The following is a 27,475-nucleotide window of genomic DNA, read 5'->3' on the forward strand; positions in this document are numbered from 1 at the left end:
ATTTCTATATATCCAAGGACTATGCTTGATTGATACCCAACACTCAATTGTTGATGAAAGACAGAATCAATAATTCTCAAGTAATACTTTTTCTCAAAGTAATATTTTAAGATACCTGAAAGAGTAGTTAAAAAAAAAAAAAAGAAAGAAAGAAAAAGAAAATAGAGCTCCCTGTTTCCAAAAAAAAAAAAAAAGAGAGAGAATAAACGTTTTTGGTCTGCAGATGAACTTCCTACCTCTCGATCTTTGAGTTTCATGGCGAGTACCAACTGATGCCTGTGGTTAGTGAGAGCCTCCCGGTAATTTCCTTTGGAGAAGAATGCAGAGCCCAGATTCCCATGAGCTCGGCATTCTCCTGTCTGGTCACCTGGATTGAAATGAGGGAAAAAAAAAAAGATAAAAATTTTCTAAGTTACAATGTTATTTATAATATATAATGGTCATCTTAATTTAAGAGCCACAGATTTATTAGCTAAGATTTCACTTATCTTCTTTTAGAAAAGTATTTGTTTCTTCCACAAGACACTATGTAGGGAGTTATTGTCCTAGAATTTAAATCTCTGGGTAACGACTGCTATTATTGTCATAATATACAACTGCAGACAGGGACTTAGATATCTTGAAACAAAAGACCTTAACACAAACTAGCTGCTATTTTAGTCTCCTCATTGCTCTGCTAACGACCTTTGATTCTAAACCACCATCAGCTTGTTGGTTCAGTCATTTGACTCCAAACCTATAAGGAAGTATCTTTACAAGTATGCTGGCGGTAGATTCACCATATCCTTTCCCTTACTGTAATCCTATAAGTCCTTGAATAATCACCATAATGACCACCATAATCATAAGCCATACTTATTTTACAAATGAGAAAACTGGGTCACAGAGAGATTAAGAAACTTGCCCCAAGTCACAAAGCTAGTAGGCGACAGAGCAAGGCTTCTAAACCCAGTAGTCAGACTCCATAATACACACACTATATTACACTCTCTCCTTCAACAAAACAATGATGCATCCCAATGGAGGAAAGAATTAAAATTAAGATGAAAAACTCACCCACCAATGCTATAATTTGACATGTTTTGTAAGCTCAAATCTCTGAAGAGGGCAATGAGTATATTAATCCACATCTCTTAGCCTTTTAGGAGTGTTGGCACCTTGTTATATGAGAAAGCTGTAAAGACTTTAATACTCTAAAATAGAGAATGTTCTAGAGGCACTTACTTTTTTTTTAAATTTTTTATTTTTAAGAGACAGGGTGTCTTGCTTTGTTGCCCAGACTGGAGTGCAGTAGTGTGATCAGAGCTAAGTGTAACCTTGCATGCTTGGGCTCATGCAGTCTTCCCACCTCAGCTTCCAGAGTAGCTAAGACACAGGTACATGCAACCACACCCAGCTTTTTTTTTTTTTTTTTAAATAAAGAGGGTCTCACTATGTTGCCCAGGCTGGTCTCAAATTCCTGGCCTTAGGCAATCCTACCAAAGCACCGGGATTACAGGTGTGAGCAACCATGCCTGGCCATCACTTTTTATTACATATGTTGTTTTCATTCATGTCAGGTTACTCAGCTTTCTTTCTTCCCTTTTTGCACTGAAATAGAAAAAAGAAGCATCACTCTACCTAAGGTCTTGGCTACATCCAAGTCCTGCTGCATATATCCAGTGCTCTTCTCTGTATTTCCAAGAGACCAGTAAGCACTGCTCAGGGCAGAGAAAACAGAACCTCTCAGTTTGAGGCTGCAGGTGCCAATCTTCAGTGCGGCTTCTAAGACAACCACAGAGGCCCCATGATGGCCAGCTGTCAGGAGTTCCTGACCAACCACAGACACGACCACAAAGGGACTCTTGTCCAGTTTCATTTTCTGAAGCTGCTGATAAGTGGGCTCGAGGGAGTCTGAAAATCAACAACAACAGCAACATTAACAGGAGAATGTAGGATGATACAAAAGCAATCTTTTCTAATGTGCTCTAGAAACAAATGTTTATCATACCTTTTGTGGCTTATTTCACGTATAAACTCCTCAACCTTTATTCTAGCACCATCCTAACTGTCCACTTAACTCATCTGACTAGTATCACAAACCCCAGTCTGTATTTTCCTTCTCCTCACTCTTGCATTACATGTCTTATCCTTTCTTTTGGTCTTTGTGATCATGATGCACCACCTTCCCTGAATAGTTCCCCCCTCAAAATATTACAGGCACATCCCTCAAGTCCCACTTGTACCAGGAATATTCCCAGGTCCTCTGGCATACATTAATCTGCGTATCCAAACTTCTGCTTCATTTTAATAGTACTGCACAGTTTGGTCATTAACTATTTTAAAATTGTTCTCCATGTATTAATTTTTAAAATATTTTTCCAGCTAAATCTAAAGACTGCTATAGGACTGTCTTTTGTTACTCCACAGCAAGTGGCACAATGTGGGTACTCAGAAAACTCGTCATGGACACAAGGGAAAGTCTCTAACATGTCTGGCATTTGATACAGGTTTGTTTGTAACAGGTCTTGCTCTGTCACCCAGGCTGGAGTACAGTGGCATAATCTTGGCTCACTGCAGGCTCAACCTTCTAGACTCAAGTAAATCCTTCCACCTCCACCTCCCAAAGTAGCTGAGACCACAAGCACACACCATCGTGCATGGCTAATTTTCAAACTTTTTTTGGAGAGATGAGGTCTCATTACATTGCTCAGGCTGGTGTCAAATTCCTCGGCTCAAGCGATCTTCCCGCCTAGGCCTCCCAAAGTGCTAAGATTACAGGTGTGAATTACCATGTCCAGCCTGGTAAACTTGAATCTGAATTACAGATTAATAAACCCAGTTCACATTTTTTCCTAGAAGATGCAATAAAAGAAGCTCTCCCAACAAAACCCTTGTCATTCTCACTGGTAACCCAGTATCCACTGCTGCTTCTGAGACCTGTAGCCCCCAACTAAAAAAAAATATTATCGATTTTTGTTGTGGTCATAAATGAAACCACAAAGAAATCATCTGAATTTATTGAGGTAAGATGGAAGATAAAATTAATGTTGGTTTCATTTTATTTTCATATGGTATTAAAAGGACATAGATAGGGGTAAGTAAGCCATAGGAGATTTTTTTCCCATTTGAAGCTAAGTTTGAATGTAAATAACCTCCAAGCTCCTTCTCCCAATTCTCCTTTTTTCCTTTAAAGACAACTGCAGAGGTATTAACTATAGCCCTACAATGAGATTGCACTTATAAAGCATTTATTATTAGTTTTCCTGAAAAACTATTTCACATTAGTTTTTCCACTATGCACATGTTTTTTTAAAAAAAAAAAAAAAACACTATAAAAGGGTTGGTCTCTTTAAATCTTGAATCTCCTAGCCAACAGTACTGCATTAAAATGTAATTCTTACAATTTATGACTTTGAATCTAAACTCTCCACTAAAAAGCTCTCATCTGAATCAACATTGCCACAGAAACCTTGAAACCTGGAAACCTGCTGGTGCCTAAAGCATTTTTTTCCTTCAATCAGATCACTAACAGAGAACAAAGAACATTTTTACACCTGTCAAGATTCAAGCTGTGCGGAGTACTGGTAAACACTAGCTAACCAATGGGGTTAAGTACAGGCACAGGAACCCAGGAATTGCTAGAATACAAAAGAACAATACCATAATGAAATACCGTGAGCAGAATTTTGGTGGTGTCCGCTGATGAGTTTGGCAGTTGATGTTGATCACATCAGCATCCCAGTGGCCAATTAGTAGAAACAAAAATAATAGAACTTTAGAGTTGAAAAGATTTTAAAAATATGCTCTCTTAAAAATGAAGAATCTGAATATTTAGGTGATTTACCCAAAGTCAGAAAGCTTGGGACAGGGCCAAGATTAGAACACACTGTAGGGCTCTAAGCCCATGTTCTATGATATTGCACGAAGCAAGATTATTAGTTGCTAGTGACAGAAACCAATCTTGGCTGCTTGTAAGCAGAAAAGAAACACACTGAGTGACAACTGGGAAAGGTGGAAAACCAGGCCTCCAAACCCACAGTCAAAATCATACCACAAAAGCTGCCTGTTGAAGGCAACTTAACCACTGCAACCAAACACAGGACACCACAGCTTACAATGCTCCTCCCCACACCACCTCACTGAATGCCACCCTTAGAAAATGGGTGTCACCATTGCCACCTCTACCACCAGAACAAATTCTGTGTTATCCTTTCTTCTTTGAACCTTTAGCCTCTGATTCAAGGATGGAGTCCCAGCTGCTAGGGAGAATGGGAAAATTGGGATATGATGTTTTCAGCTTTTATTATAGACAGCAGAAGCGGAAGTGTATGATGGAGAATTCTAAACAGAGGGAAGAGTGTTCAGAAACTGTCAGCCCAAATTGAATGGTGGCTAGCAAAGATATTATGCTTTACTTAGTGACGGTTCTTCCCATAGCACCCCCAGTTAAGTTAGAGAAATAATCATCTAATTGAGCCTCTGAAATTATACAACAACAGTGGTAGAAAGAGGAGTGAACATTGCCACAGTAAGAAATATCTAGAGGATTCCCTAAAGAGAAAGAAATCTTTAATTGTACAAATTTTCACTAGATGAAAATGAAATGATGAAAGAGAAGAAGATGAAATTTCCTTTTTCAGTATATAGGAAATACACTTCAAAAGATAAATTATAATGCAAAGATCAGTATAAGGCTAATATACAAAACATGCTATAAGAGTTTGGAAAAGGGAATGATTATCAAGAGCAACTGGAAAGCTTCATGGAAGCAGAACTTGATCTCCTGAAGAAAGAGTAGGGCTTAGCCAAGTCTTTGTTATTTTCTGAGAGTAGAAGGCATTTTATGCAGATCTGTCCTAACAAAAGTGTCAAGAGAAGACAGATACATGAAATGACAAGGCCTGCTGAGCAGGCCAGCTTGAACTGATCAACGAATATTTGTAGGGAAGGAAATTGACGTGAAATAATGAGGAAAACACTGAGCAAAATACATACAGACACCTGTATTTCAAAGTCACATAGCCTCAGTCTCTCACTTCGTCAATGCATAGGTTGTAACTGTGGTGATTGTTACACAAATCTATTCATGTATATATGAATGTCTACATGTACAGATATATACACACAAAAGTCCATTTCACTGTATACAAATTTAAAAAAAAAATTTTTTTTTTTTTGAGACGGGAGTCTCACTCTGCCACCCAGGCTGGAGTGCAGTAGCACAATTTCAGCTCACTGCAACCTCCGCCTCCCAGGTTCAAGTGATTCTCCTGCCTCAGCCTCCCAAGTAGCTGGGACTACAGATACACGCCACCTCGCCCGGTTAATTTTTGCATTTTTAGTAGAGACGGGGTTTCACCATATTAGCCAGGCTGTTCTTGAACTCCTGACATTGTGATCTGCCCACCTCAGCCTCCCAAAGTGTTAGGATTATAGGCATGAGCCACCGTGCCCAACCAAATTTTTAAATTTTTTAATATCAAATTTCTCAGCTTGGGCTCTAATTATGTCTCATTGGTCCACACCCACAATCAAAAGCTCGAGATGGCAGCTGTATATGCTTTTGATGAATACAAGTGGTAAGGTAAGTTTTCTAAACATATAGGTGATCGCTACAATTATTTCCAGCTCTATTATTCTAATTCCCATTTTAGAGTAAACTTGGGCTATTGGCAAAGGGACTAATTTTGAGATTGTATCAGGCTAGGTGAAACAGAGTTTTGGCAGTCTATAGCTATTAAGACGTTTTTCTTTCTAGAGTTTATGGATAATACATGAAATAGGCAATGTCAAACCAATTCCACAAGAGCATAAAGCCCTTTGCAACATCAGTTCAACAACTATCAAGGGTTTTTAAAATGCAAAGCCTTTAAAAATTTAAGATGAACAAAATAATATTTCCTAACACTTGATGAGCTTGTAGGAATGTAGCAGAAGCTAATAATAAACAAACTCATACTCAACTAAGAGATATTCAGTGCTATGCAATGGCGTGTCACTTTTATATAGAAATAGGCCTAAAAAAAGCTCTTTCAGTATATACATAAAATAAAAAGTCACATGCTCAGAGAGAATTGTGTCATCATAATAGTCAGTAGTTTTTTTCTTTCTTAGTAATATATAAAATAATGAGGCCAGGCATGGTGCTCATACCTGTAATCCCAGCACTTTGGAAGTCAAGGCCAATGGCCCAAGAGTTCAAGGCCAGCCTGGGCAACATGGTGAAACCCCACCTCTATAAAAAAATACAAAAATTAGCTGGGTGTAGTGGCACAGATGTGTAGTCCCAGCTAGCTACTGAGGAGGCTAAGGTGGGAGGATCACCTTAGCCTGGGAAGGTTGAGGCTACAGTGAGCCATGACCATGCCACTGCACTCTGGTCTAGATGGCAGAGTGAGGGCCTGTCTCAATAATAATAATGATAATAATAATAATAATAATACAACTTTAAATCCAGAATTCTTAGAAGTGGTAAAATGTGCCATGGGACCCCAAAAGAGAAAGGTGTTATTAACTCTATTAGGGTAGGTCTGGGAAGGCTTCCCATAGGAAGTGGCACCTGAATAGAAATTGGAGATATGAGAAACCATAGTGTGTTCTAGGAACTGCAGGAAGTTTAAGTTGAGAATATCTGGATATAAGAAGGAAAGAGAGGCAAGGTCTTCTATACTAAGGCCTGAGAGAAACTTCTCCAGTGAGTGCTCATAAAGAGGAACTTATGTACTATGCAGTGTTCATTCCACATCCACACCACTACACTTGCCCTAAACATAAGAGCAATTAGTACTGCTGCTGCTTTCACTCCTCAGTAAGAATGGCATCACACTGCAGAGGCCTGCCATTAGATGCCAGTTCCTGACTTTCAAAACAACATTAGGAGATGGATATTATAATTTCCCTCTACGGAAACACACTGAAGTATAGAGAAGGGAAGCAACCTTTCTCAGCCAATGGACTAGCAAATGGCAGTGCTGGAATTAGATTCCAATCTTTTTGGGGGGAAAAGCCTGTGTTTTTAATATAACACTTCAGAAGGAAGCCTCCTGTGAAAAGAGACTCCCACCTAAAAGAGAATCAGAGGGAATGAGCCCACTAGGGTAGACAATTAGGCAAATAAAAGGTGAGCCCCAACTTGACCCTGCAAGAAAAGCTTATACATTTAACAGGCATTTTCCATCAGCACTTCAAAAAATCAGCTTCCCTGGGTCCCCAGGAGCTGGCAGAAACACCACAACAGGTGATAGCCCACAAATGTAACAGTCTTTAGATTGCAGAATTAACAGGAAGAAAGACAATATACACAAAAGGTCCCCAGCAAGAAGCACCCCTAGCATCTTTAGAGGAACAAATAAAGGTAAACTCAATCTCATTTAGTAATTACATTATTAAATCCACTTTTGGCATTAATAGTATGCTACAACATCCAAATTTGCTTAAATGTTTTTAACATACAATAAACTGAAATTGCTGAAACGTTATCAAAAAAAGAAATAGAATATGGTAAAATGATTACTTGAGAAGTCATGTAAAAGAAAATATCAATTTATATTTATATTTTCATTAATGATTTAAGAGAAATACATCATATAAAATAAGTAATATCCACAGGAGAAAAGGTTTAGCTGATATCTGATTTGCGTGCATGAGTGAAACTAAAACAGATTTAATTCATTTAGAAATGTTGGCAACAATAATAAAAAATCAAATGAGTTTCAACGTGGAAAAATATAATGTATTTATATGGGGGAAAGGGTATATTAATATAGATTGGTCCTGCCTTAAAAAAAAAAAAAAAATCTTAAAACTTCCACAAAGACCAAACCACAGGAACACTGTGCAGGTCATGAGAGTTTTGTCTGCTTATAGAAGCACCTGGACCAGAGAGTTTTCTCTTGCATTTAAGGATTACAAAACAAGCTGGTCTGAGTGCAATAGCAGTTACAACTAACTGATCAAAACCAGTTACAGACTTATCCTTCTCCACTCGCACTGCTTCACTTGACTAGCCTTTAAAATAAAAATAAAAATAAAAATTACGAAACAAAAACAACTGACATTAACAGATCAGATGTATATGTAAAGTGACTCAAACTGCACAGCTATGCAACAATGGCAAAACTTAGGAAGTTGCAGGAGACTAAAATAAACAATGGCTAAAAAGGTAGGCAGCAAATGATGAGAAATTTTGTCAATTACAACCATATAACAAAAAGAGAGGTTATTAAGATGTGGGATGATGCACAGAACAACACTGTGCAAAGCCACAGACTTCATAAATTGTTGATAAGAAAAGCCCACCTGGAATAGATACAGTGGTAAAGGCAATGCTAAAAATAGATGAGATAAATTAAATTGCCTTAAGGGAAGAGAAGAAGATATTGAAGCACTCCAGGCACCAGTAAGAAGCTGCTTTTCCAGGTTCAGCCTTAGGTCACTTACATAAGATGGGAAAGAGCCTGGTACAGAAACCCTAAGAGTGACAGCAGCTCTGAGCTATTTCTAGCAGTGCAGGGAAGATTTCCTTACATTTATCTAAATAGATTGCTTCAAAGGCAAAATGGCAAGTATGATTTTGCTGATCTCAACACATTCACTCCAATATTCTAAGGCAGCAGCAGAAGCACCTCAGAATAAAGAGGTAATATCTTCATTAATTAAATAAAAATGTTTCATGTAAATTCCTTGTGGAGGGGTATAAGGAGGCAACAAGAAAAAACTAGAAAATGGAGAAATAAGATGATTTTTTTTTCTTGTTGTCCATTCTGCCCGTGCTCCCTGAGCCCAGGCACTCCAAAATGCATCTGCTCTAAGTCAGAGTTTATTAACAGCAGGTCCCCGAGGGGGTTCAGCCTGTAGCAAAACCTCAGCTTTGTACAGTCTATAAAATCACATGAAGAGAGGTTTTCTTAACACTTTTTTCCTAAAACATGAAATCCCTAAATTTCAGGAAAATATTTTTTATATAAATGAATTACCCAGAGATCAAATGAGTACCATTTGGTTCATCAAACTTTTATTTGGCACATATTTTGAGCCAAATATAATACTAGCCAGTATATTTAAAATATCTAATGATGCAAACATTTTCAAAACTAGATAAAATATTAAATGATGCTGCCAGAGGTTCATTTTTCCACATGAAAAATTTAAAAACATACCATTTCAGACTAAAAAACAGAGTTCTGCTTGGCATACCCTGTTTAAAATGAATCATTATTAGCTGTCTACTGTTTACCATAAATCTGCCTCATGGTCTCCATCACTCCCCAAAGACAGCAACTGCTATATATGTTTAGTCACATCTTCCCAAGAACTCATTCCCAAAAAAATCAATGTTCCTCAAAATGACACCAATCTGTTTTGGGCCTCAGAACTCCTCCAACCTCCACAGTAGCATTTTCAATCCATTCTTTTGTTTTCCAGAATAACAATCGGTGTAAAGTAGAAGTAGGAACGGGGAGAAAATAATGTAAACTGGTGTCTGTCTTGTTTCTTTCTTCTTTTAATTCAACACAATCTTTTAATGCTCCTCTGAAAAATCTGAGACACAGCCTACAATCAGATATATATTTCCTTTATGAAATATAAGAATGTTAAATGTCTTCTCTTATTTCAGTATTTCTAGAAGGCATATTGGTCCAGCTGAAGAATGAGTTTCCTACTAGAAGTGTGGTGGTTTAGAATTACAGAATTTCAGACCTACAGAAAAACTATAAGAGCTTTTAAATAATCCTAAAATCCAGAGAAGTTAATCCATTTATCCATGGTCATACAGTTAGTTAATAAAAAATTTAAGAATATAATATAGGTCCACAAAATTTTAGGTGAGTGACCCTTCTACCATACTATTCTGCCTCATTAATGTCAGTTGTTGGCAGTGATTCTTGATCTTTCTTTGTCTAAAATATCAAATCTTAGCAAATTTGATAGCCTATCAATTCTCTGTGCCTGAGCTTAAATGCTTGGAAGGCTGGAAGTTTTCTACTTCAAATTAATGTTATACCAAGTACTTTTATCATATTTACCTCTCATGGGAGATTTCATGGCGGCTTCCACCATCCCCACCAGAAGCTGGAGACTCTTGGGGTCTTGAGCCAGTCCAGATGCAAAGGCTGCCAGGGCATCGGCATGACGTCCAAGGTACTGGAGGGCAACACCCTGTCGGAAGTATGCCTAGAAATAAAGGATATATGATGCACGTTTTGCCAGTGCTCCAACAAGGCTGATGGTGATTCTTTACTAAAACAACAGATCGGCAGAAGTAAGATTGAGATGTACTTGATATAAAAACATAGTGAACAGTTCATGATAAAATGAACTAACTTATAATATCATAAGCATACTTTTATCAGGCAACTTCTATTTAAAATTTTCATCTTTTCCCTTCTAAGACATCAATTTTATCATATTCTTTGGTATATAATATTCACATATTGCTTTTATTGGTTTTGAACTATTTTAAAAATACTTTGCATCCCACCTTTAATGCCATAAGCTCCTCTGAACAGAGACTCGAAGATTTCTTTATATCTTATGTAAGTATCTGGTACAGTGCAAAAATAAATGAGATAAATTCCATTTATTTTCTGTTTCCCCCCTTATATAAAAAGGAACAAATCAGTGTGTGATTACTATCAAGATAATTTTAATAATGTGTAACACAACATGGCTACTTAACTTTTAATGTATTGTTTCAAACATAATATTTAAAAGCAATTACCTATGTGTGCTTCGCTTAAAAACCAATATCGGTCCAATATACTTAGAAATTGTCACAAATTATATTCCTGGGATCTAAATGAAGTTTAAAACTCTTAAAACTACCACTCAATAAAACATACATAATTTAAAATTTTTATATTACACATGACTATACGTAGAGAATGAGAAAGCACCTTTCATGTTTATAAAATATTTTTATTTATCTTTATAATGACTCTTTGAGGTAATTTAAGATAGGCCACATCATTCAGTGTTTCTATTAAAAAACAATCCATAAACAGAATGAATACTCAAATTATTACGGACTATGCAGGCTTCTATTAAAGTATCAGCAGCTGTTAAAACTGAGACTCCGGTAAGATAATAAGCTGTAAATGCACTTTCATTACTAATTCATAGGATCACTTCCTTTCACTGGACTCAGCTACTGTTTTAATCTTTAATGTGTTTACAAACATTTTCATTACCTTTTTCATTTCACATTTTAGGTGGTTTCTATATTCCAAGAGGCAGCAGCTTATTCCAACTAAAAATAACTATAGTTTACATAAGTATAGAAATGCTATGTTAAAACTAAGCTAAAAATATACATATTTATGTTTTTATATACAAATATGCCAAATAACTGTAAACTTATTAAGAGACACAAAAAATGTCTTCGTTACTGATTTCACGTTATAAGAAACAAAAATCTTAAGTTAGTGTCATCGAATTTTGATAGCTTCTTACATATTTAAAGCAAACCTTTATCATTCATTACTTAAGAAGGCAACTGATTTTCCTGTCTGCCAAGTAAAACCACTGAAACATAGGATTTACCTCCCACTAGGGAGGTAGGTAAAGTTCAGTGTTAAATGCAAACTTTGGTCTCATATTCACACAGGAGCTCAAGGAGAATGTGCATGTTTTGTTTTCTTAGAACACTTACAAATTGGATAAGAAAAGTTAAGACTGGACCATGCCTCCCACAATCTTGGTTTCTTTTCTTCAGGAAAAGATTTTAAAAAGAGGTATAGGAGAGAAGGCTCAAAGGTCATCTTTGGTCTTCCCTTATGCCCGTCTAGAGTCCCTAATCCAACTTTGTAAGATTTTACCTATCAGAAGCTTAGAGTTGTATCCCTGTAAAGATAGCATAATGAGTATCGCTCTGAAAACCCGCTGCTCAAACTCACAGAGTGGGGCTTTCCCAACATTTATCCATGCAATATTCACTGCATGTACAAATGGATGTTGAAGATGCTGGAGAGGATGTGGAGAAACAGAAACGCTTTTACACTGTTGGTGGGAGTATAAATTAGTTCAATCATTGTGGAAGACAGTGTGGCGATTCCTCAAGGATCTAGAACCAGAAATACCATTTTACTCAGCAATCCCATTACTGGGTACATACCCAAAGGATTATAAGTCATTCTACTATAAAGACACATGCACACGTATGTTTACTGTGGCACTGTTCACAACAGCAAAGACTTCGGACCAACCCAAATGGTAGACTGGATAAAGAAAATGTGGTACATATACACCATGGAATACTATGCAGCCATAAAAAGGGATGAGTTCAGGGCCTTTACAGGGACATGGATGAAGCTGGAAACTATCATTCTCAGCAAACTGACACAGGAATGAATACCAAATACTGCATGTTCTCACTCATAAGTGGGAGTTGAACAATGAGAACACATGGAAACAGGGAGGGGAACATCACACACTGGGGTCTGTCAGGGGGTTTGGGGCTAGGGGAGGGACAGCATTAGGAGAAATACTTAATGTAGATGACAGGTTGATGGGTGCAGGAAACCACCATGACACATGTATACCTATGTAACAAACCTGCACGTTCTGCACATGTATCCCAAAACTTAAAGTATAATAAAAAACAAACAAAAAACACAAATGGCTGTTGAATAAAAATGAGTTGTTTATCCTTTTGTGAAAGATATGTCACTATGGATTTCAAGCTGATGATAAAACCTAGATTGTGAGTTACTGTAATAGAATAAAGAGAATCCAGTACAGTACTTGGCAGAGAGTTAAGTACTCAATAAAGTTAGCTATTTTCATTATTAGTTAACGGGGAAAGAATCTTAATTACAACACATAATTATAGACTAACAGAATACAAGGGAGTCCAATAAATATTTTATTATTCAATATGATATTATTCAATTTCTATCACTGTCTCATTCTTTCCCTTGTTCCAGAAAAGACTATGAGCAATCAATAAACTATATAATTGAGAATTCTCATTGCTGTAAGGCTCCCAGTCAAAATCTAAGCCACCTGGCTAAAAGAAATTGGTATTGCCAAGTTCTGAGACAGATAACAGCTACCCATAGGGTCCTTTGCCAGCCTCTCCAAAGCAAAGGTCAGGATGTGTCAAGATTCACAGCTGTTTATCACAGCTTCAAGAAAACTGATGTGACCTGCTATAGCCTATCTGCTTCTCCTTCTATGGGTTCCTGCTACTAACATTTATTGCCACAGGTTTCACAGAAAGCTACTTCATCTGAGAGAGGTACAAGTTTTGATCACTTAGGACTGAGTAGAGACAGTACATGTGCAGCATGCCAAAGCTGGAATCTCTAGGGCAATGTTGAATACTTGGTGCCCAGTCAACATCAGATCATATACACATTTACTTCATGAACCCACCACACATACACCACATGCCGGTCATTGGTCTGGCAGCAGATGGAGAAGAAAAGGCAGCATGGACTAACTGTTGAGAACACTATACCCTGAGTACAATGATTTTAAGCTGAAGCTTTAGCCAAGAGAAACATATAGGAAGCTAGTTAATACAATGGACTAAAGTAGGATGCCTAGATTTTCACATGTTCCATTCATTTACTTTCTTGCCGTTCACCACAAATACACCACAGTGATTATTCCATGCATACTACTAGGTGATTTCACAAATCGTATAAAGACAACTGGATTACAAGAGTGAATTTCCATTACTTCTTTCCCTCAATTGACATTCCCTGAAAATCGACAGTGCCAGGCATTGTTAACACAGAACACAATTAAAAACAAGACAAGAGTACCCTCAAGGTGCTCACAGTTGAGAAGGAAAGAATATAAAAGCTTTTAAGTATCTTAACTGCTAGCTGCAGTAAGTGCTAACTGAAAGTAAATAATGCTGCAGTATTTCAAAGGTAACAAAAACGTAATTAATGACCAAAGTATTTATGCCCAATTGTCAAAATTGTTAGTATTACTAGCATTTGCTTTTTATTAAGTGGTATTTCTCTCATCTCAAAGGGTTAAAGTAAAAACACTGAAAGGCTAAATAAGTGAAACAGTAAACAATTCACTCTGGAAGCAAGGAAGAACCTTTAAGTCTTTACTTTCAACACATCATTCCTGGTTCAGAATTCCAAAATGTCACTGAACCCAACAATGACCTAATACCTTATTCTCCACTTGCCTAAATGAGTAACAAGGTAAACTACTATGCTCACAGGTACATGTGTATAATTATAACAATATATATAACAAATACATGTAATACATAATGATATATACAATAGTGTATAATCATATGTACAATGCATAACCAAGTACTTATTTCAAGCATTTGCAAATAATCTGCCTTTGATTTTACTGGTATTTTCAAATATTATACTTTCAAATTCTTTTTTTTTATTTCTTTTCATTGGAGACAGAGTCTTGCTCTGTCGTGCAGGCTGGAGTGCAGTGGCACGATCTCAGCTCACTGAAACCTCCACCTCCTGGGTTCAAGTGATTCTCCTGCCTCAGCCTCCTGAGTAGCTGGAACTGCAGGCATGCCCCACCACTCCCAGCTATTTTTATATTTTTAGTGGAAATGTGGTTTCACCATGTTGGCCAAGCTGGTCTCAAACTCCTGAACTCAAATGATCCACTGACCTCAGCCTCCCAAAGTGCTGGATTACAGGTGTGAGCTACTATGCCAGGCCTACTTTAATATTCTTAGTCTGTATTTTACATTTGGAATTTGAACTTTTAAAATCTGAAGAATAATTATTTCTAACATAGTGTTATATCTTCTAGTAAATATGTTTTCCACATAATCACCATCTTTGTTCAACTATACTTGTAAATCACATGATTTTCTACTAAATTTACCCTTATTTTCTTTTAAAGATGAGTAGAAACGGGGAAAATAGAAATGCTGATGCTAGTTTTTAAAAAGCAGCACCACTGATTTATAATTTAACACAACTGGGTCAAAAGCAAAAATGATTATGAGTCCAAAACTAATGTATACAAAACAACTTTGTTCAACTGTGATGGAAAAGGATAAAGTTAGAGGATATATAAAACTTGGTTTTGAAAGAAAAGATGATTTTTGAAAACTTTATATTTTTAATTTTTGCAGGTACACAATAGATGTATATGTTTATGGGATACATACATTTAATACAGGCATATAATGCACAACAATCACATCAGAGTAAATGGGGTGTCCATCATCTCAAGTATTTATCCTTTCTCTGGGTTGCAAATAAGCCAATTATACGCTTTTATTTTTAAATGTAAAACAAATTATTGTAGACTATAGTTATCCTTCTGTGCTATCAATACTAGATCTTATTCATTCTATGTAACTATATTTTTGTACTCATTAACCATCCCAACTTATTTGCCCCCTGCACATACTACCCTTTCCCAGGCTCTGGTAACCACCATTCTACGCTATCTCCAAAAGCACAATTGTTTTAATATTTTTAGCTCCCATAAGAGAAAATGCAAAGTTTATCTTTCTATGCCTATCTTATTTCACTTAACATAATAACCTCCAGTTCCATCCATGTCATTGCAAATAACAGAATCTCATTCTTTTTATGGTTGAAAAGATGTATATGTACCACCTTTTCTTTATCCATTCCTCTGTTAATGGAAACAGGTTGCTTCCAAATCTTGGCTATTGTGAATACTGCTGCAATAAACACGGGAGTATAGATATCTCTTTGACATTTATTTTTGACATATTGATTTTCCTTACATACCTAGCAGAAGAATTGCTGGAACATACAGTAACTCTATTTTTAGTTGTTTTAGGAACCCACAAACTGTATTCCATAATGGTTATACTAATTTCATTTCCACCAACAGTGTATGAGGATTCCCTTTTCTCCACATCCTCACCAGCATTCGTTACTACTTGTCTTTTGGATAAAAGCCATTTTAACTGTGGTGAGATGATATCTCACTGGAATTTTGAGTTGCATTTCTCCGATGATCAATGATGCTGAGCACCTTTTCATATACTTGTCATGTGCATGACTTTTTTTTTTTTTTTTTTTAAATGGAGTCTCACATTGTCACCCAGGCTGGAGTGCAGTGGCTCAATCTTGGGTCACCGCAGGCTCCATCTCCCAGGTTCAAGCGATTCTCCTGCCTCAGCCTTCCAAGTAGCTTGGGAAATGCCTATTCATATCATTTGCCCATTTAAAAAATCGGATTATCAATTTTTTTTTCCTATAGAGTTGTTTGAGCTCCTTATATATTCTGGTTATTAACCCCTTGTCAGAAACAGAGTTTGCAAATAACTTCTTCCATTCTGTGAGTTGTTTCTTCACTTTGTGAATTGTTCCTTTGCTGTGCAGAAGCATTATAATTTCATGTGATCCCATTTGTCTATTTTTGCTTTGGTTGCCTGTGCTTGCAGGCACAAGAAATTTTGCCCAAGCAAATGTTCTGAAGAGTTTCCCCAATGTTTTAACAGTATGAGGTCTTATATTTAAGTCTTTAATCAATTTTGATTTTTTTATATGACAAAAAAAGTCATATAAAAATGCATTTATATGATATGCATTCTTCTGCATATCCAGTTTTCCCAGCACAATTTATTGAATATAACTGTCATTTCCCCAATGTATGTTCTTCGCACTTTTGTTGAAAATGAGTTCACTACAGATGAAGAATTTGTTTCTGAGTTCTCTATTCTGTTCCATTGGTCTATGTGTCTGTTTTTATGCCAGTTTCATGCTGTTATCGTTACAATAACTCTGTAGTATAATTAAAAGTCAGGTAACGTGATTCCTCCAGTTTTGTTCTTTTTGTTCAGGATAGCTTTGGCTATTCTGGGTCTTTTGTGAAGAATGTCACTGGAATTTTGATGTGGACTGCACTGAATTTCTAGATTGCTTCAGGTGGTATGGACATTTTAATAACATTGTCCTAATCTGTGCACATGGACTATCTTTCCATTTTTTGTATCCTCTTCAGTTTCTTGCACCAATGTTTTATAGTTTTCATTGCAGAGATTTTTGATCTGTTTGCTTAATTCCTAGGTATTTTATTTATAGCTATTATAAATGAGATTACATTTTTTATTATTTTTTTTTTCAGATTGTTTGCTGTTGGCAAATAGAAAAGTTACTGATTTTAGTATGTTGGCTTTGTATCCTTCTACTTTACTGAATTTGTTTATAAGTTCTAATAGTTTTTGGAAGAGTCTTTAGGTTTTTCCAAACATCAAATCATATCTGCAAACAAGGCCAGTTTGATTTCTTCCTTTCCAGTTTGGATGCCCTTTCTCTCTCTTCTCCTATTGTTCTAGTGAGGGCTTTGAGTATTACGATGAATAACAGCGGTGAAGCAGGCATCTTGTCATGTTCCAGGTATCAGAGGAAAGGCTTTCAGTTTTCCCTAATTCAGTATGATACTTGATGTGGGTCTGTTGTATACTTTTATTGTGTTGAGGTATATTCCTTCTATATCCAATTTTTGAGGGTTATCATGAAGCGATGGCGAACTTTATAAAATGCTTTTTCAGCATCAACTAAAAATGATCATATGGTTTTTCACCTTCACTCTGTTGATTCAATGTACCACACTGATTAATTTGCCTGTTAAACCATCCTTGCATCTCTGAGATAAATTCCACTCAGTCATGATGAATGATCTTTTTAACCTGTTGTTGAATTCAGTTTGTTAGTATTCTGTTGAGGATTTTTGCATCAATGTTTATCAGGGATACTGTCCTGTACTTTTCTTTTTTTGATATATCTTTTTATAACTTTTAAGTTGTGGGGTACATATACAGGTTTGCTACATAGGTAAATGTGTGTCAGAGGGGTTTGTTGTGCAGATTATTTCATCACCCAGGTATTAAGCCTCGTACCCATTCGTTATTTTTCCTGATCATCTCCCTCCTCCCACTCTCCACTCTCCAATAGGTCCCAGTGTGTGTTGTTCCCCTCTGTGTGTTCCTGTGTTCTCATCATTTAGCTCCCACTTATAAGTGAGAACACGCAGTATTTGGTTTTCTGTTCCTGTGTTAGTTTGCTAACAATAATGGCCTGCAGTTCCATCCATGTGCTTGCAAGGACATTATCTCTTCCTTTTTATGGCTGCATAGTGTTCCATCATATAAATACACTACATTTTCTTTATCCAATCGATCACTGATGGACATTTAGGTTGATTCCATGTCTTTGCTATTGTGAATAGTGCTGCAATGAACATATGGGTGCATGTGTCTTTATAACACAATGATTTATGTTCCTTCGGGTATATACCCAGGAGTGGGATTGCTGGGTCAAATGGTATTTATGTCTTAGGTCTTTGAGGAATCACCACACTTTCTTCCACAATGATCGAACTAATTGAACTCCCAATAGTGTATAAGCACTCCTTTTTCTCCACAACCTTGCAAGCATCTGTTATTTTTTTATTTTTAATAATAGCCATTCTGACTGGTGTGAAATGGTATTTCACTGTGGTTTTGACTTGCATTTCTCTGATGATTTGCCTTTGTCTGGTTTTGGTATTAGGGTAATACTGGTCTCATAGAATGAGTCTGGAAGTATTTCCTCATCCTCTATTTTTCTTAATAGTTTGAGTAGGATTGGTATTCATTGTTTGTTTGGTCAAGTTCAGCAGTGAAGTCACCAGGTCCCAGGTTTCTTTTCTGGGAGAATTTTTAATTACGGCTTCAATTGTGTTACTTGTTACTTGTCTGTTCAGGTTTTGAAGTTCTTCACAATTCAATCATGATAGGTTGTATGTGTCTAGGAATTTATCCATTTCTTCTAGGTTTTCCAATTAAATGACATGTAGTTGCTCATATATTCTCTAATAATCCTTTGAGTTTCTGTGGTATTCATTGTAATGTCTCCATTTTCATCTCTGATTTTGTTTATTTGGGTCTTCTCTATTTTTTTATAACCTGGCTAAAGATTTTTTTAATCTTTTTTTTTAAAAGCCAACTTTTCACTTCATTGATCTTTTGTATTGCTTTCTCCACTTAAATTTCATTTATTTCTGCTCCAAGCTTTATTAATTATCTTCTACTAATTTTAGATTTGTTTTGCTATTGCTTTAGTTAAGATGCATTGTTAGATTTTTTTGTGTGTGGTTGCTTATGGCTATAAACTTTCCTCTTAGTATGGGTTTAATGTATCCGTTAGGTTCTGGTATGTTGTGTATCCATTATCATTTGTTTCAAAAAAATTTTCAATTTTATTCTCAATTTCTTTATTAACCCACCAGTCAGTCATAGGCACATTGTTTAATCTCTAAGTGTTTGTATAGTTTCCAAAATTCCTCTTGCTTTTGATTTCCAGTTTTATTCAATTGTGGTCAGGGAAGATACCTGATATTATTTCAACTTTTTTTGAAATTTTAAAGACATTTTTGTGGCCTAATATATGGTCTATCCCTGAGAATGATTTATGTGCTGAGGGGAAGAATGTGTATTCTGTAGGCTTTAGATAAAATGTTCGTAAATATCTATTAGGTCCATCTCTATAGTGCAGATTAGGTCTGATGTTCCTTTGTTGATTTTCCAACTGGATGATCTGTCCAATGCTGAAAGTCGGGTACTGAAGTCTCTAGCTATCACTGTACTGGAGTTTATCTATCTCTTTAGTTCTAATAATATTTGCTTCATATATCTGGGTGCTCAAGTGTCGGGTACACATATATTTACAAGTGTTATAGCCTCTTGCTGAATTGACCCCTTTATCATTAATGACCTTTGTCTCTTGTTTCTGTCTTGAAATCTATTTTGTCTGATATAAGTGTAGCTACTTCTGTTCTTTTTTGGTTTTCATTTGCATGGATTATATTCTTCCATCTCATTATTTTCAGTCATGTGTACCTTTACAGGTGGAGTGTGTTTCTTGTAGGTAACAGACCATTGGGCTTTGTGTGACCATTCAGCCATTCTGTATCTTCTGATTGGAGAGTTTTGTCCATTTATATTCAATATTGTTATTGATAAGTAAGGACTTACTCTTGCCATTTTGTTATTCGTTTTCTGGTTGCTTTTGGTATTCTCTCCCTTCTTTCCTATCTTCCTTTCAGTGAAGGTAATTTTCTCTGGCAATATGTGTTAATTTCTTGCTGTTTCTTTTTTGTGTTTCTATGTTTTTTGATTTGAGGTTAACCATGAGGCTTCCAAATACTATGCTATAACCCGTTATTTTAAACAGCTGACAATTTAATACTGACTGCAAAAATACACAAAGAAACAAGCAACGAGAAAACTAATAAAAACTTTACACTTTACCTTCATCTGCCTGTTTTTTAACATTTACTTGTGTCTGTTTATATTTTATTTTACTGTCTCTGTCTTGGAAAGCTGTTACAGTTACAATAGATCAGCTTATCTTTTTTTAAATTATTATTTATTTATTTGACACTCAGGGTCGACCAGGCTGGAGTACAGTGGTATGATCTCAGCTCACTGCAGTCTCAATCTTCCAGGCTCTTGCAATCCTCCCACTTCAGCCTCCTGAATACCTGGGATTACAGGCATGTGCCACAACTCCAACTAATTTTTGTAGAGACAGGGTTTCACCATGTTGCCTAGGCTGATATTGAACTCCTGGGCTCAAGAGATCTGCCTACCTCGGCCTCTCAAAGGGCTGGGACTACAGGCTTGAGCCACCCCACTCAGCCCAGATGATTTTTTATTGCTCATTAATGTCCTTTTCTTTCAGAGTGAAGAACTCCCTTAACATTTCTTTTAGAATAGGCCTGGTGTTGATGAAATCCCTCAGCTTTTGTCTGCGAAGGTCATTATATGTCCTTCATGTTTGAAGGATATTTTCATCAGATACACTATTCTAGCATACAAGTTTTCTTCCCTCAGCTCTTTAAATATGTCATGCCACTTTCTCCTGGCCTGTAAGATTTTCACTGAAGTCTGCTTCCAGCTGTATTGGAGCTCCATTGTATGTTATTTACTTTCTCTTGCTGCTTTTAGAATTCTTTCTTATCCTTAATCTTCAGTACTTTGATTATTAAATGCCTTGAGGTAGTCCTCTTTGGGTTAAATCTGCTTGGTATTCTATAACCCTATCATTCTTGAATATTGATATTTTTCTCTAGGTTTGCAAAGTCGTTATTTTCCCTTTGAATGAAATTTCCACCCTGATCGCACTCTCTACATCCTCTTTAAAGTCAGTAACCCTTAGATTTTCCCTTTTGGGACTGTTTTCTAGATCTTGTAAGCCCACTTCATCATTTTCTGTTCTTTGTTCTTTTGTCTTTCTGTGTATGTTTGAATAGCCTGTCTTCAAGCTTAATAATTCCTTCCTCTGCTTGATCAATTCTTCTGTTAGGAGACTGTATTGCCTTCTTTCATACATCAATTATATTTTTCAAATCCAGAATTTCTGCTTGATTCTAATTATTTTAATCACTTTATTAAATTTATCTGATAGAATTCTAAATTTTCTGTATTATCTTGAATTTGAGTTTCTTCAAAACAGCTATTAATATTTTGAATTCTCTTTCTGAAAGGTCACATATCTCTGTCTGTACAGGATTGGTCTCTTAGTGCCTTGTTTAGTTCATTTGGTGAGGTCATACTTTTCTGGATGGTCTTGATGCTTGTGGATCTTTATAAGCGTCTGGGCACTGAAGAGTTAAGTATTTATTGGAGGCTTGCAAAAGTTAAGTGACTAGCCTGAGGCTGCCCATCACAGTAGGCTGAATAATGACACCCACAAAATGCCCATGCCCTAATCCCTGAAACCTGTAAGAAATGTTACCTTACATGTTAAAGGACTTTGTCAATGTAACTAGGAATCTCAAGTTGGGGGACTATATGAGTGGGCCCAATATAACCAGACAGGTCCTTATAAGACAGGGCAGTAGGAAATGTTGAAGACTGATGCATGAGTTTGAATTTATGGGAAGAAGTGGTCATGAGCCAAGGAATGTAGCCAGCTTCTAAAGCTATAAGAAGCAAGAAACAGATGAGGATTCAGAAGGAAACAGCCCTATGGATATCTTGATGTTAGAGCCCTGTAAGACTCATTTTGGGCATCTGAACAGCTCCAGAACTGTCAGAGAATAAATATGTGTTGTTTTAAGCTACTAAATTTGTGACCTGTTGAGAAACATTAAGTTTATCCTGCTCCCATGGTTTCCTTGTAGAAGATACTTTTAGTTTGTCATTAGGGGTACGCGGGTAACAGCTGCCTACCTGGTATATTCCTCAGTTATGTGTATACGTAGAATACCTATGTATTAATAAGAATCACCTGTCAAAGAGCAAATAAATGTGTGCTGAATCTCTGCTCGAGACCTTCAGTCCTGGAGAGCTGTCAGCCCCGCAGGCTCTCAGGCTGTTGATCCCCAGATAGATTCACTCTGTTGTGCTATGTGGGTGTCTGCCTCTCAATACCTTCAGCCCGCCTGTGTAGGAGCCTCCCGATTGAGCAGGTTCTAGGTAGTGATCATTTGTTATATAGCAAAAGGATAACTATTGTGCCTAGGAAATGCCCCGTTCAGTATTTTCAGTGCTAGAATAGGGTTGATGGGCTAGGAACTTTTTAATATTGAACAGAAGTGATTCTCTCACTGTTACGCTCTATTTGGCATTGCTATTTATTCAGGTGGCTCATCTGCTTCACCAGCTCACATATTATAAGTCACCTTTTGTAAAGTGGCTAAAGGGGTGACAAAAAATAGGCACAAAATAAACATTAATGATCATAATGATCACTCTGGGTCATTAAGGAAGTAGTTAATTTATGTTTGTTATCTTCTGTTTCAAAAGCCTACATAATAGATAATACATTTCTGGGAAACTTCAATCAAAAAAATTTTTTAATGTTTACCCTTTGGCAGTTGACTGAGCAGGCTGCAGTTATCCAGTAAGTTAATTGTTTGGAAAAGACATTAAATGCAGGTTAAATAAGGTCCTTTGGCTTGAGTGGAAAAGAAAAAACAGGTGTCAGAAAACAAAAGACCAAAAATCTGTCTAAAGGCACATATCACTCCTTCCTTTCAGTGACTTATCCTGATTCATTGATTATTAGAATTATTTCAGAGTTTTCCAAGGCCCAAGCCCAATACCTATTTTAGAATGAGAGTCCTGTATTGTCATATCAGTCCTGCCACTACAAATTATCCTAAGTTTTGCTACATATATGTAGGTATTTTATTTTTCAAAACTTTTTCTAAGTTGTCATTTGTGGAACAGCTACTCTGTACTAGACACTGAGCTTTCCACAGTTTATCAAAAACCCTCACAATACCCTGCAAGAAGTTCTTATGATGACTGTTGCACAACAGAGGTGGTTACAAAATTTATCCCAAATCATACAGCTACAAAGTAAGACAAACCTACTGTCATAGTCTCTCTCCACTTTTCACGCGGCCTCCTTGACACAAGAATTAATGGTGTGCAATCAACTTCTAAATCAGCTTTTTGTCCAGAAATTCTTATACTTGTAAAATTCAATGTATGGAAGCAGAAATGAGGGAAAATCAGAAATGACACAGAAAATGTATGAACATGAATATTTAATATCTATTCCATTAGCAACCGTTGATTGTAGAACAATTTTTAATGAATTGGATGGAGGGAAAATTCATTTCATTAACCTTTCATATAAATGTATTATTATTGAACCAAACAGGCCACTATACTTGCAACTCAGTCCAATGTTAATTAGATTACAGGCATGAGCCTTTAAATCAAAGAGAAACAAAAGGAGCCATCAGCAAGCTTCTCAGCCAATGCCTGTTTGTTTGGTAGCTAAAACGGATTTTTTTAATCAGAAGTATAATTTGCTATATTTCTTTTATTTTCTGATATATTCAGATGAATTTTATCTTGCTATTTGTTGACACTTTCTATTAAAAATAAAATAAAATCTTGAGAATCAGGAAAGAACACATTCTTCATGTCACAATGTGTTTTACCTGATCAGCTCGGAGTAAACATTCCTATCTCTCCAGAAAACTACACTTCTGTTTTTCACTAGTCTGTCATATTGTATGCTGAAAGCACATGCAAAAGGATAGAGAGCTATTTTAGAAAACACCACTATTTAGTTTGGAACCCAGAATGAGAGGCCCAAATGCCCTAAACATAAATGTTCTAACCAAATCTGCAGCTGTGAATTGTTTCTCTTTCTAACACTGACTTTCGGTACATTTAGAATAGATTTCTAGAGGAAGTCTGCTCTCAATTCTGATTGTTTCATGTATCAGCTACTTCTTTTCCCAAAATTAATGTTAAATGAATTGTATCAAAAGTGTTATTAAGGTGACAGGTTTATGAGAAATCATGTTTTAAAAAAGAATTACAAATTTGAAAAGAAGTCAAAGAAAAGACAAAGTGCCAACCAGGAATTAAATAACTAAATAGGTGTTATTTTCTAACAATGGGGGACCCCAAAGTACAGCTTATGACAGATTATAAAATGTGTACACCATCACTGGAGTTTCTCTCTTCTAAACTTTAAAAATAAACAATGAATGAAGTATACAGTCCCCTAGAGCAATGGTTCTGAACATTCCATATCTTGTGCCTTCATTCTATGGGTGTAGTGTAGGAAACGTGTAAAGTTATGCCTCCCCCCTCACCCAAAAAAAAAAAAAAAACCCTAGAGATTTATCTGAACATTCTCCAAGAAATCATCTGGCTTCAGCATAACTTGTGTGTCCCTGCCCTACCAATCTTCTCCCAAACCTAGAACACAAAGAACGTGTGCTTTTATACACATAGCCTGATCCTGGTCCTGAGGAATATGGTAAGACCAGAAGCAAAATAGAAAAAAATAATAGTAGCAGAGAGAATGGTGAATTAGGAAAAGCAGTGAAGCCAAAAATATGGGAATTAAACAGCCTAAATTCTCATCAACTGTTGAAAAAAACACATGGCATCTTGGCTACCGTAATGTAACCATGCCCAAACCATGTCAGATTAATGAGAATCCGCTCCTTCCAGAAAGTAGTCTATGAAAAATTATTACTATAAGTAGATATACACTGAGATATGGGCACTCTGCATAAGGCTTCTTCAGGCAGATGAAATTCTACTGTTAATGGCTTATTCTTTTGATCTTTCTAGCTATCAACTCTTTATTTTCCCTTCAAATTATTCAAATGGAATTCTCTAGCATTATACCAGAAAGAAGACTACAGCAATACACTAACATGACACATCTCCTGAAATGTCAAAGTTACTTGAAGTTTTACGAAGAGAATTTTTTTAAATTAATACGCTTTATTTTTAGAGCAGTTTTAGGTACACAGCAAAACTAAGCAGACAGTACAGAGAGTTCCCATATACCCATCCCCACACATGTATAATAACCTCCCCCATTACTGACATCCCACACTGCAGTGTTATATTGTTATAATCTACAGAGGACTATTTTTATACAAAAATTATTGAATAAAATGAAGAGTTCACACAATTTTTTAAAAGAAGAAATACAAAGAAATGCCTATCTCTACTCCTCCTATAGCCCCAACTCTTGGAATAGTCCCTCTCTTCTTTCCCACTTTAGATGTTTGGGAAAGCAAAGTTCAAGAAATATTGCTAGGCTTACTGATAACTAATATCTCTGTCAATTGCTAGTGAGTAGTAAGAGTCCCCAGAAAAGAACATGCATCTGAGGGAAGGACCTGAACAGGGTGACATGAACAAGTGATGAGAACAGGGCAGAAAGACAAATATATATGCCTAAAAAAACACTTGTATAAATATCTGATACATTTTTCTACAGAATAAACTTACAAACCATGCGTGGTAGCTCACATCTGTAATTGCAGCACTTTGGAAAGTGGAGGTGGGAGGATCGCCTGAGTCCAGGAGTTCAAAACCAGCCTGGACAATATGGCAAGAGCCTGTCTCTACAAAAAAAAATTTTTTAATTAAAAAAAAGCCAAGCATGGTGGCGCACACTTGTAGTCCTAACTACTTGGGAGGCTAAGGCAGGAAGATGACTTGAGCCCAGGAGGCCAAGGCTTCAGTGAGCCATGATCACACCACTGCACTCCAGCCTGGGTAAGGGAGCAATACTGTCAAAAAAAAAAAAAAAAAAAAAAAAAAAAAAAAAGAATAAACTTCCCAGCCTCTGTTTTTCTCTTTCCCATTTTATATGAACTTTCTACATTGACATATGTGTGTAGGGTACCATGTATCAAAATGAAAAAAACAAGAAAAGAAAAATGACTACCTCTCAATACTTACTAATATAAAATACAACATGATATTTTGTATCTTTTCAAAAAGAGTTTCCAGTTCTAAGCAAGATGGAGCAAGTACACTCCATCTAATCTTTTCTACTGAATACAACTATACCCTGAAAAGACTTCACAGAATAGCTCTCTGAAGACTCTGAAGAGTAAATGGTAGCAGGAGACTCAAGGGAGGAGACCAGAATTCAAAGCAGTATCAAGCTAGCAATGGGTTTCCTGATTTGTTTTGGTTTTCCTTTCCCGTCTGGTGTTACCAGTTTGGATTCAAAGGCAGCTCCAAATCTGGATGCACTTATTGGATGCAAACAGAAAGTGTGCCAACAAAAGCCTTCTCTTTGGTCAGAGAAGCAAAAAAGGGAACTCTTAATGTCGGAAAGAATGGAGAAAATCTGTTTTTCTTAACATTCTCTCCCAGTCCACATTCCAGGCAAGCCAGCAGTAACAGGGATATCAAAGCAGTGGAGTGAACCGGGGCAGTGGCTCATGCCTGTAATCCCAGTACTGTGGGAGGTCGAGGCAGGAGGATCCCTTGAGTCCAGTAGTTTGAGGCCAGCCTAGGCAACATAGTAAGACTCTCATCTCTTAAAAACTATATATTTCTTTTAATTAGCTGGGTGTGGTGGCACATACCTGTATCCCCAGATACTTGGGAGGTTGAGGTGGGAGGATCACTTGAACCTAGGAGGTCGAGACTGCAGTGAGCCATGATCACACCACTGCACTCCAGCCTGGGTGACGGAGCAAGACCCCATTTATAAAAAAATCAAACTGACAAGCAAAAGCAGTATATAATGGGCAGGCATCTAAATTCTGAAGGAGACCGTTCCCTCTGAGTATAGGAGCTGTGGTATTGAGGGTACAGGCTGAGCTACAATACTTTTTCTCTCTCTCTGCATTATCACTGCTTGATACTTTGTGTAAACATAATTACAAGATATGTATGGCAACACAAGGAAACTTAAGTCCTACCTTTTGGCTGGAGATAGAGAGACAGCCAGAGAGGGGAAAGTGTCAAAGATATCAGATATAGGCGTAAGCTCAAGACAGCAGGGATTACAGGCATGAGCCACTGCCCCTGGCCCACTCCACTGCACCCATTATGTGGTGTATGATTTTTACCCTAAATAGCATACCAAAGGCTGTGAAAAGTATAGGACAGGCCACTATCCAGTTTGCAGAACACTCAGTGGTGCATATGAAAGACAGGTTCTAGTGGAACAACGAAAGCTGTGAAAAGCTGACTGGCATTGGGAATAAAGACTATAAAATGTATATTGAAACTTATAGCCTGAATCTAACCAGGTAAACTGTTTGTTAAAACAAA

General features: G+C 36.7%; 1 protein-coding gene across 3 annotated transcripts in view; it reads right to left on the reverse strand.

Annotated features, from left to right (window-relative positions):
• TTC28 (tetratricopeptide repeat domain 28) overlaps window positions 1–27,475 on the reverse strand; it is a 669,357-nt gene that overhangs the window by 299,295 nt on the left and 342,587 nt on the right. For all 3 annotated transcript variants that reach the window (XM_032256524.1, XM_032256522.1, XM_032256525.1), the window contains 3 exons: window positions 10,008–10,155; window positions 1,621–1,893; window positions 237–367 (listed from right to left, as the gene is read on the reverse strand). In XM_032256524.1, the coding sequence (XP_032112415.1) occupies window positions 237–367; window positions 1,621–1,893; window positions 10,008–10,155 (552 nt within the window). The remainder of the gene's footprint in view (window positions 1–236; window positions 368–1,620; window positions 1,894–10,007; window positions 10,156–27,475) is intronic.

This window comes from Sapajus apella, unplaced genomic scaffold (assembly GCF_009761245.1).
Source record: "Sapajus apella isolate SASKATOON/1434 unplaced genomic scaffold, GSC_monkey_1.0 scaffold95, whole genome shotgun sequence".
In the NCBI taxonomy this organism is placed as follows: domain Eukaryota; kingdom Metazoa; phylum Chordata; class Mammalia; order Primates; family Cebidae; genus Sapajus; species Sapajus apella.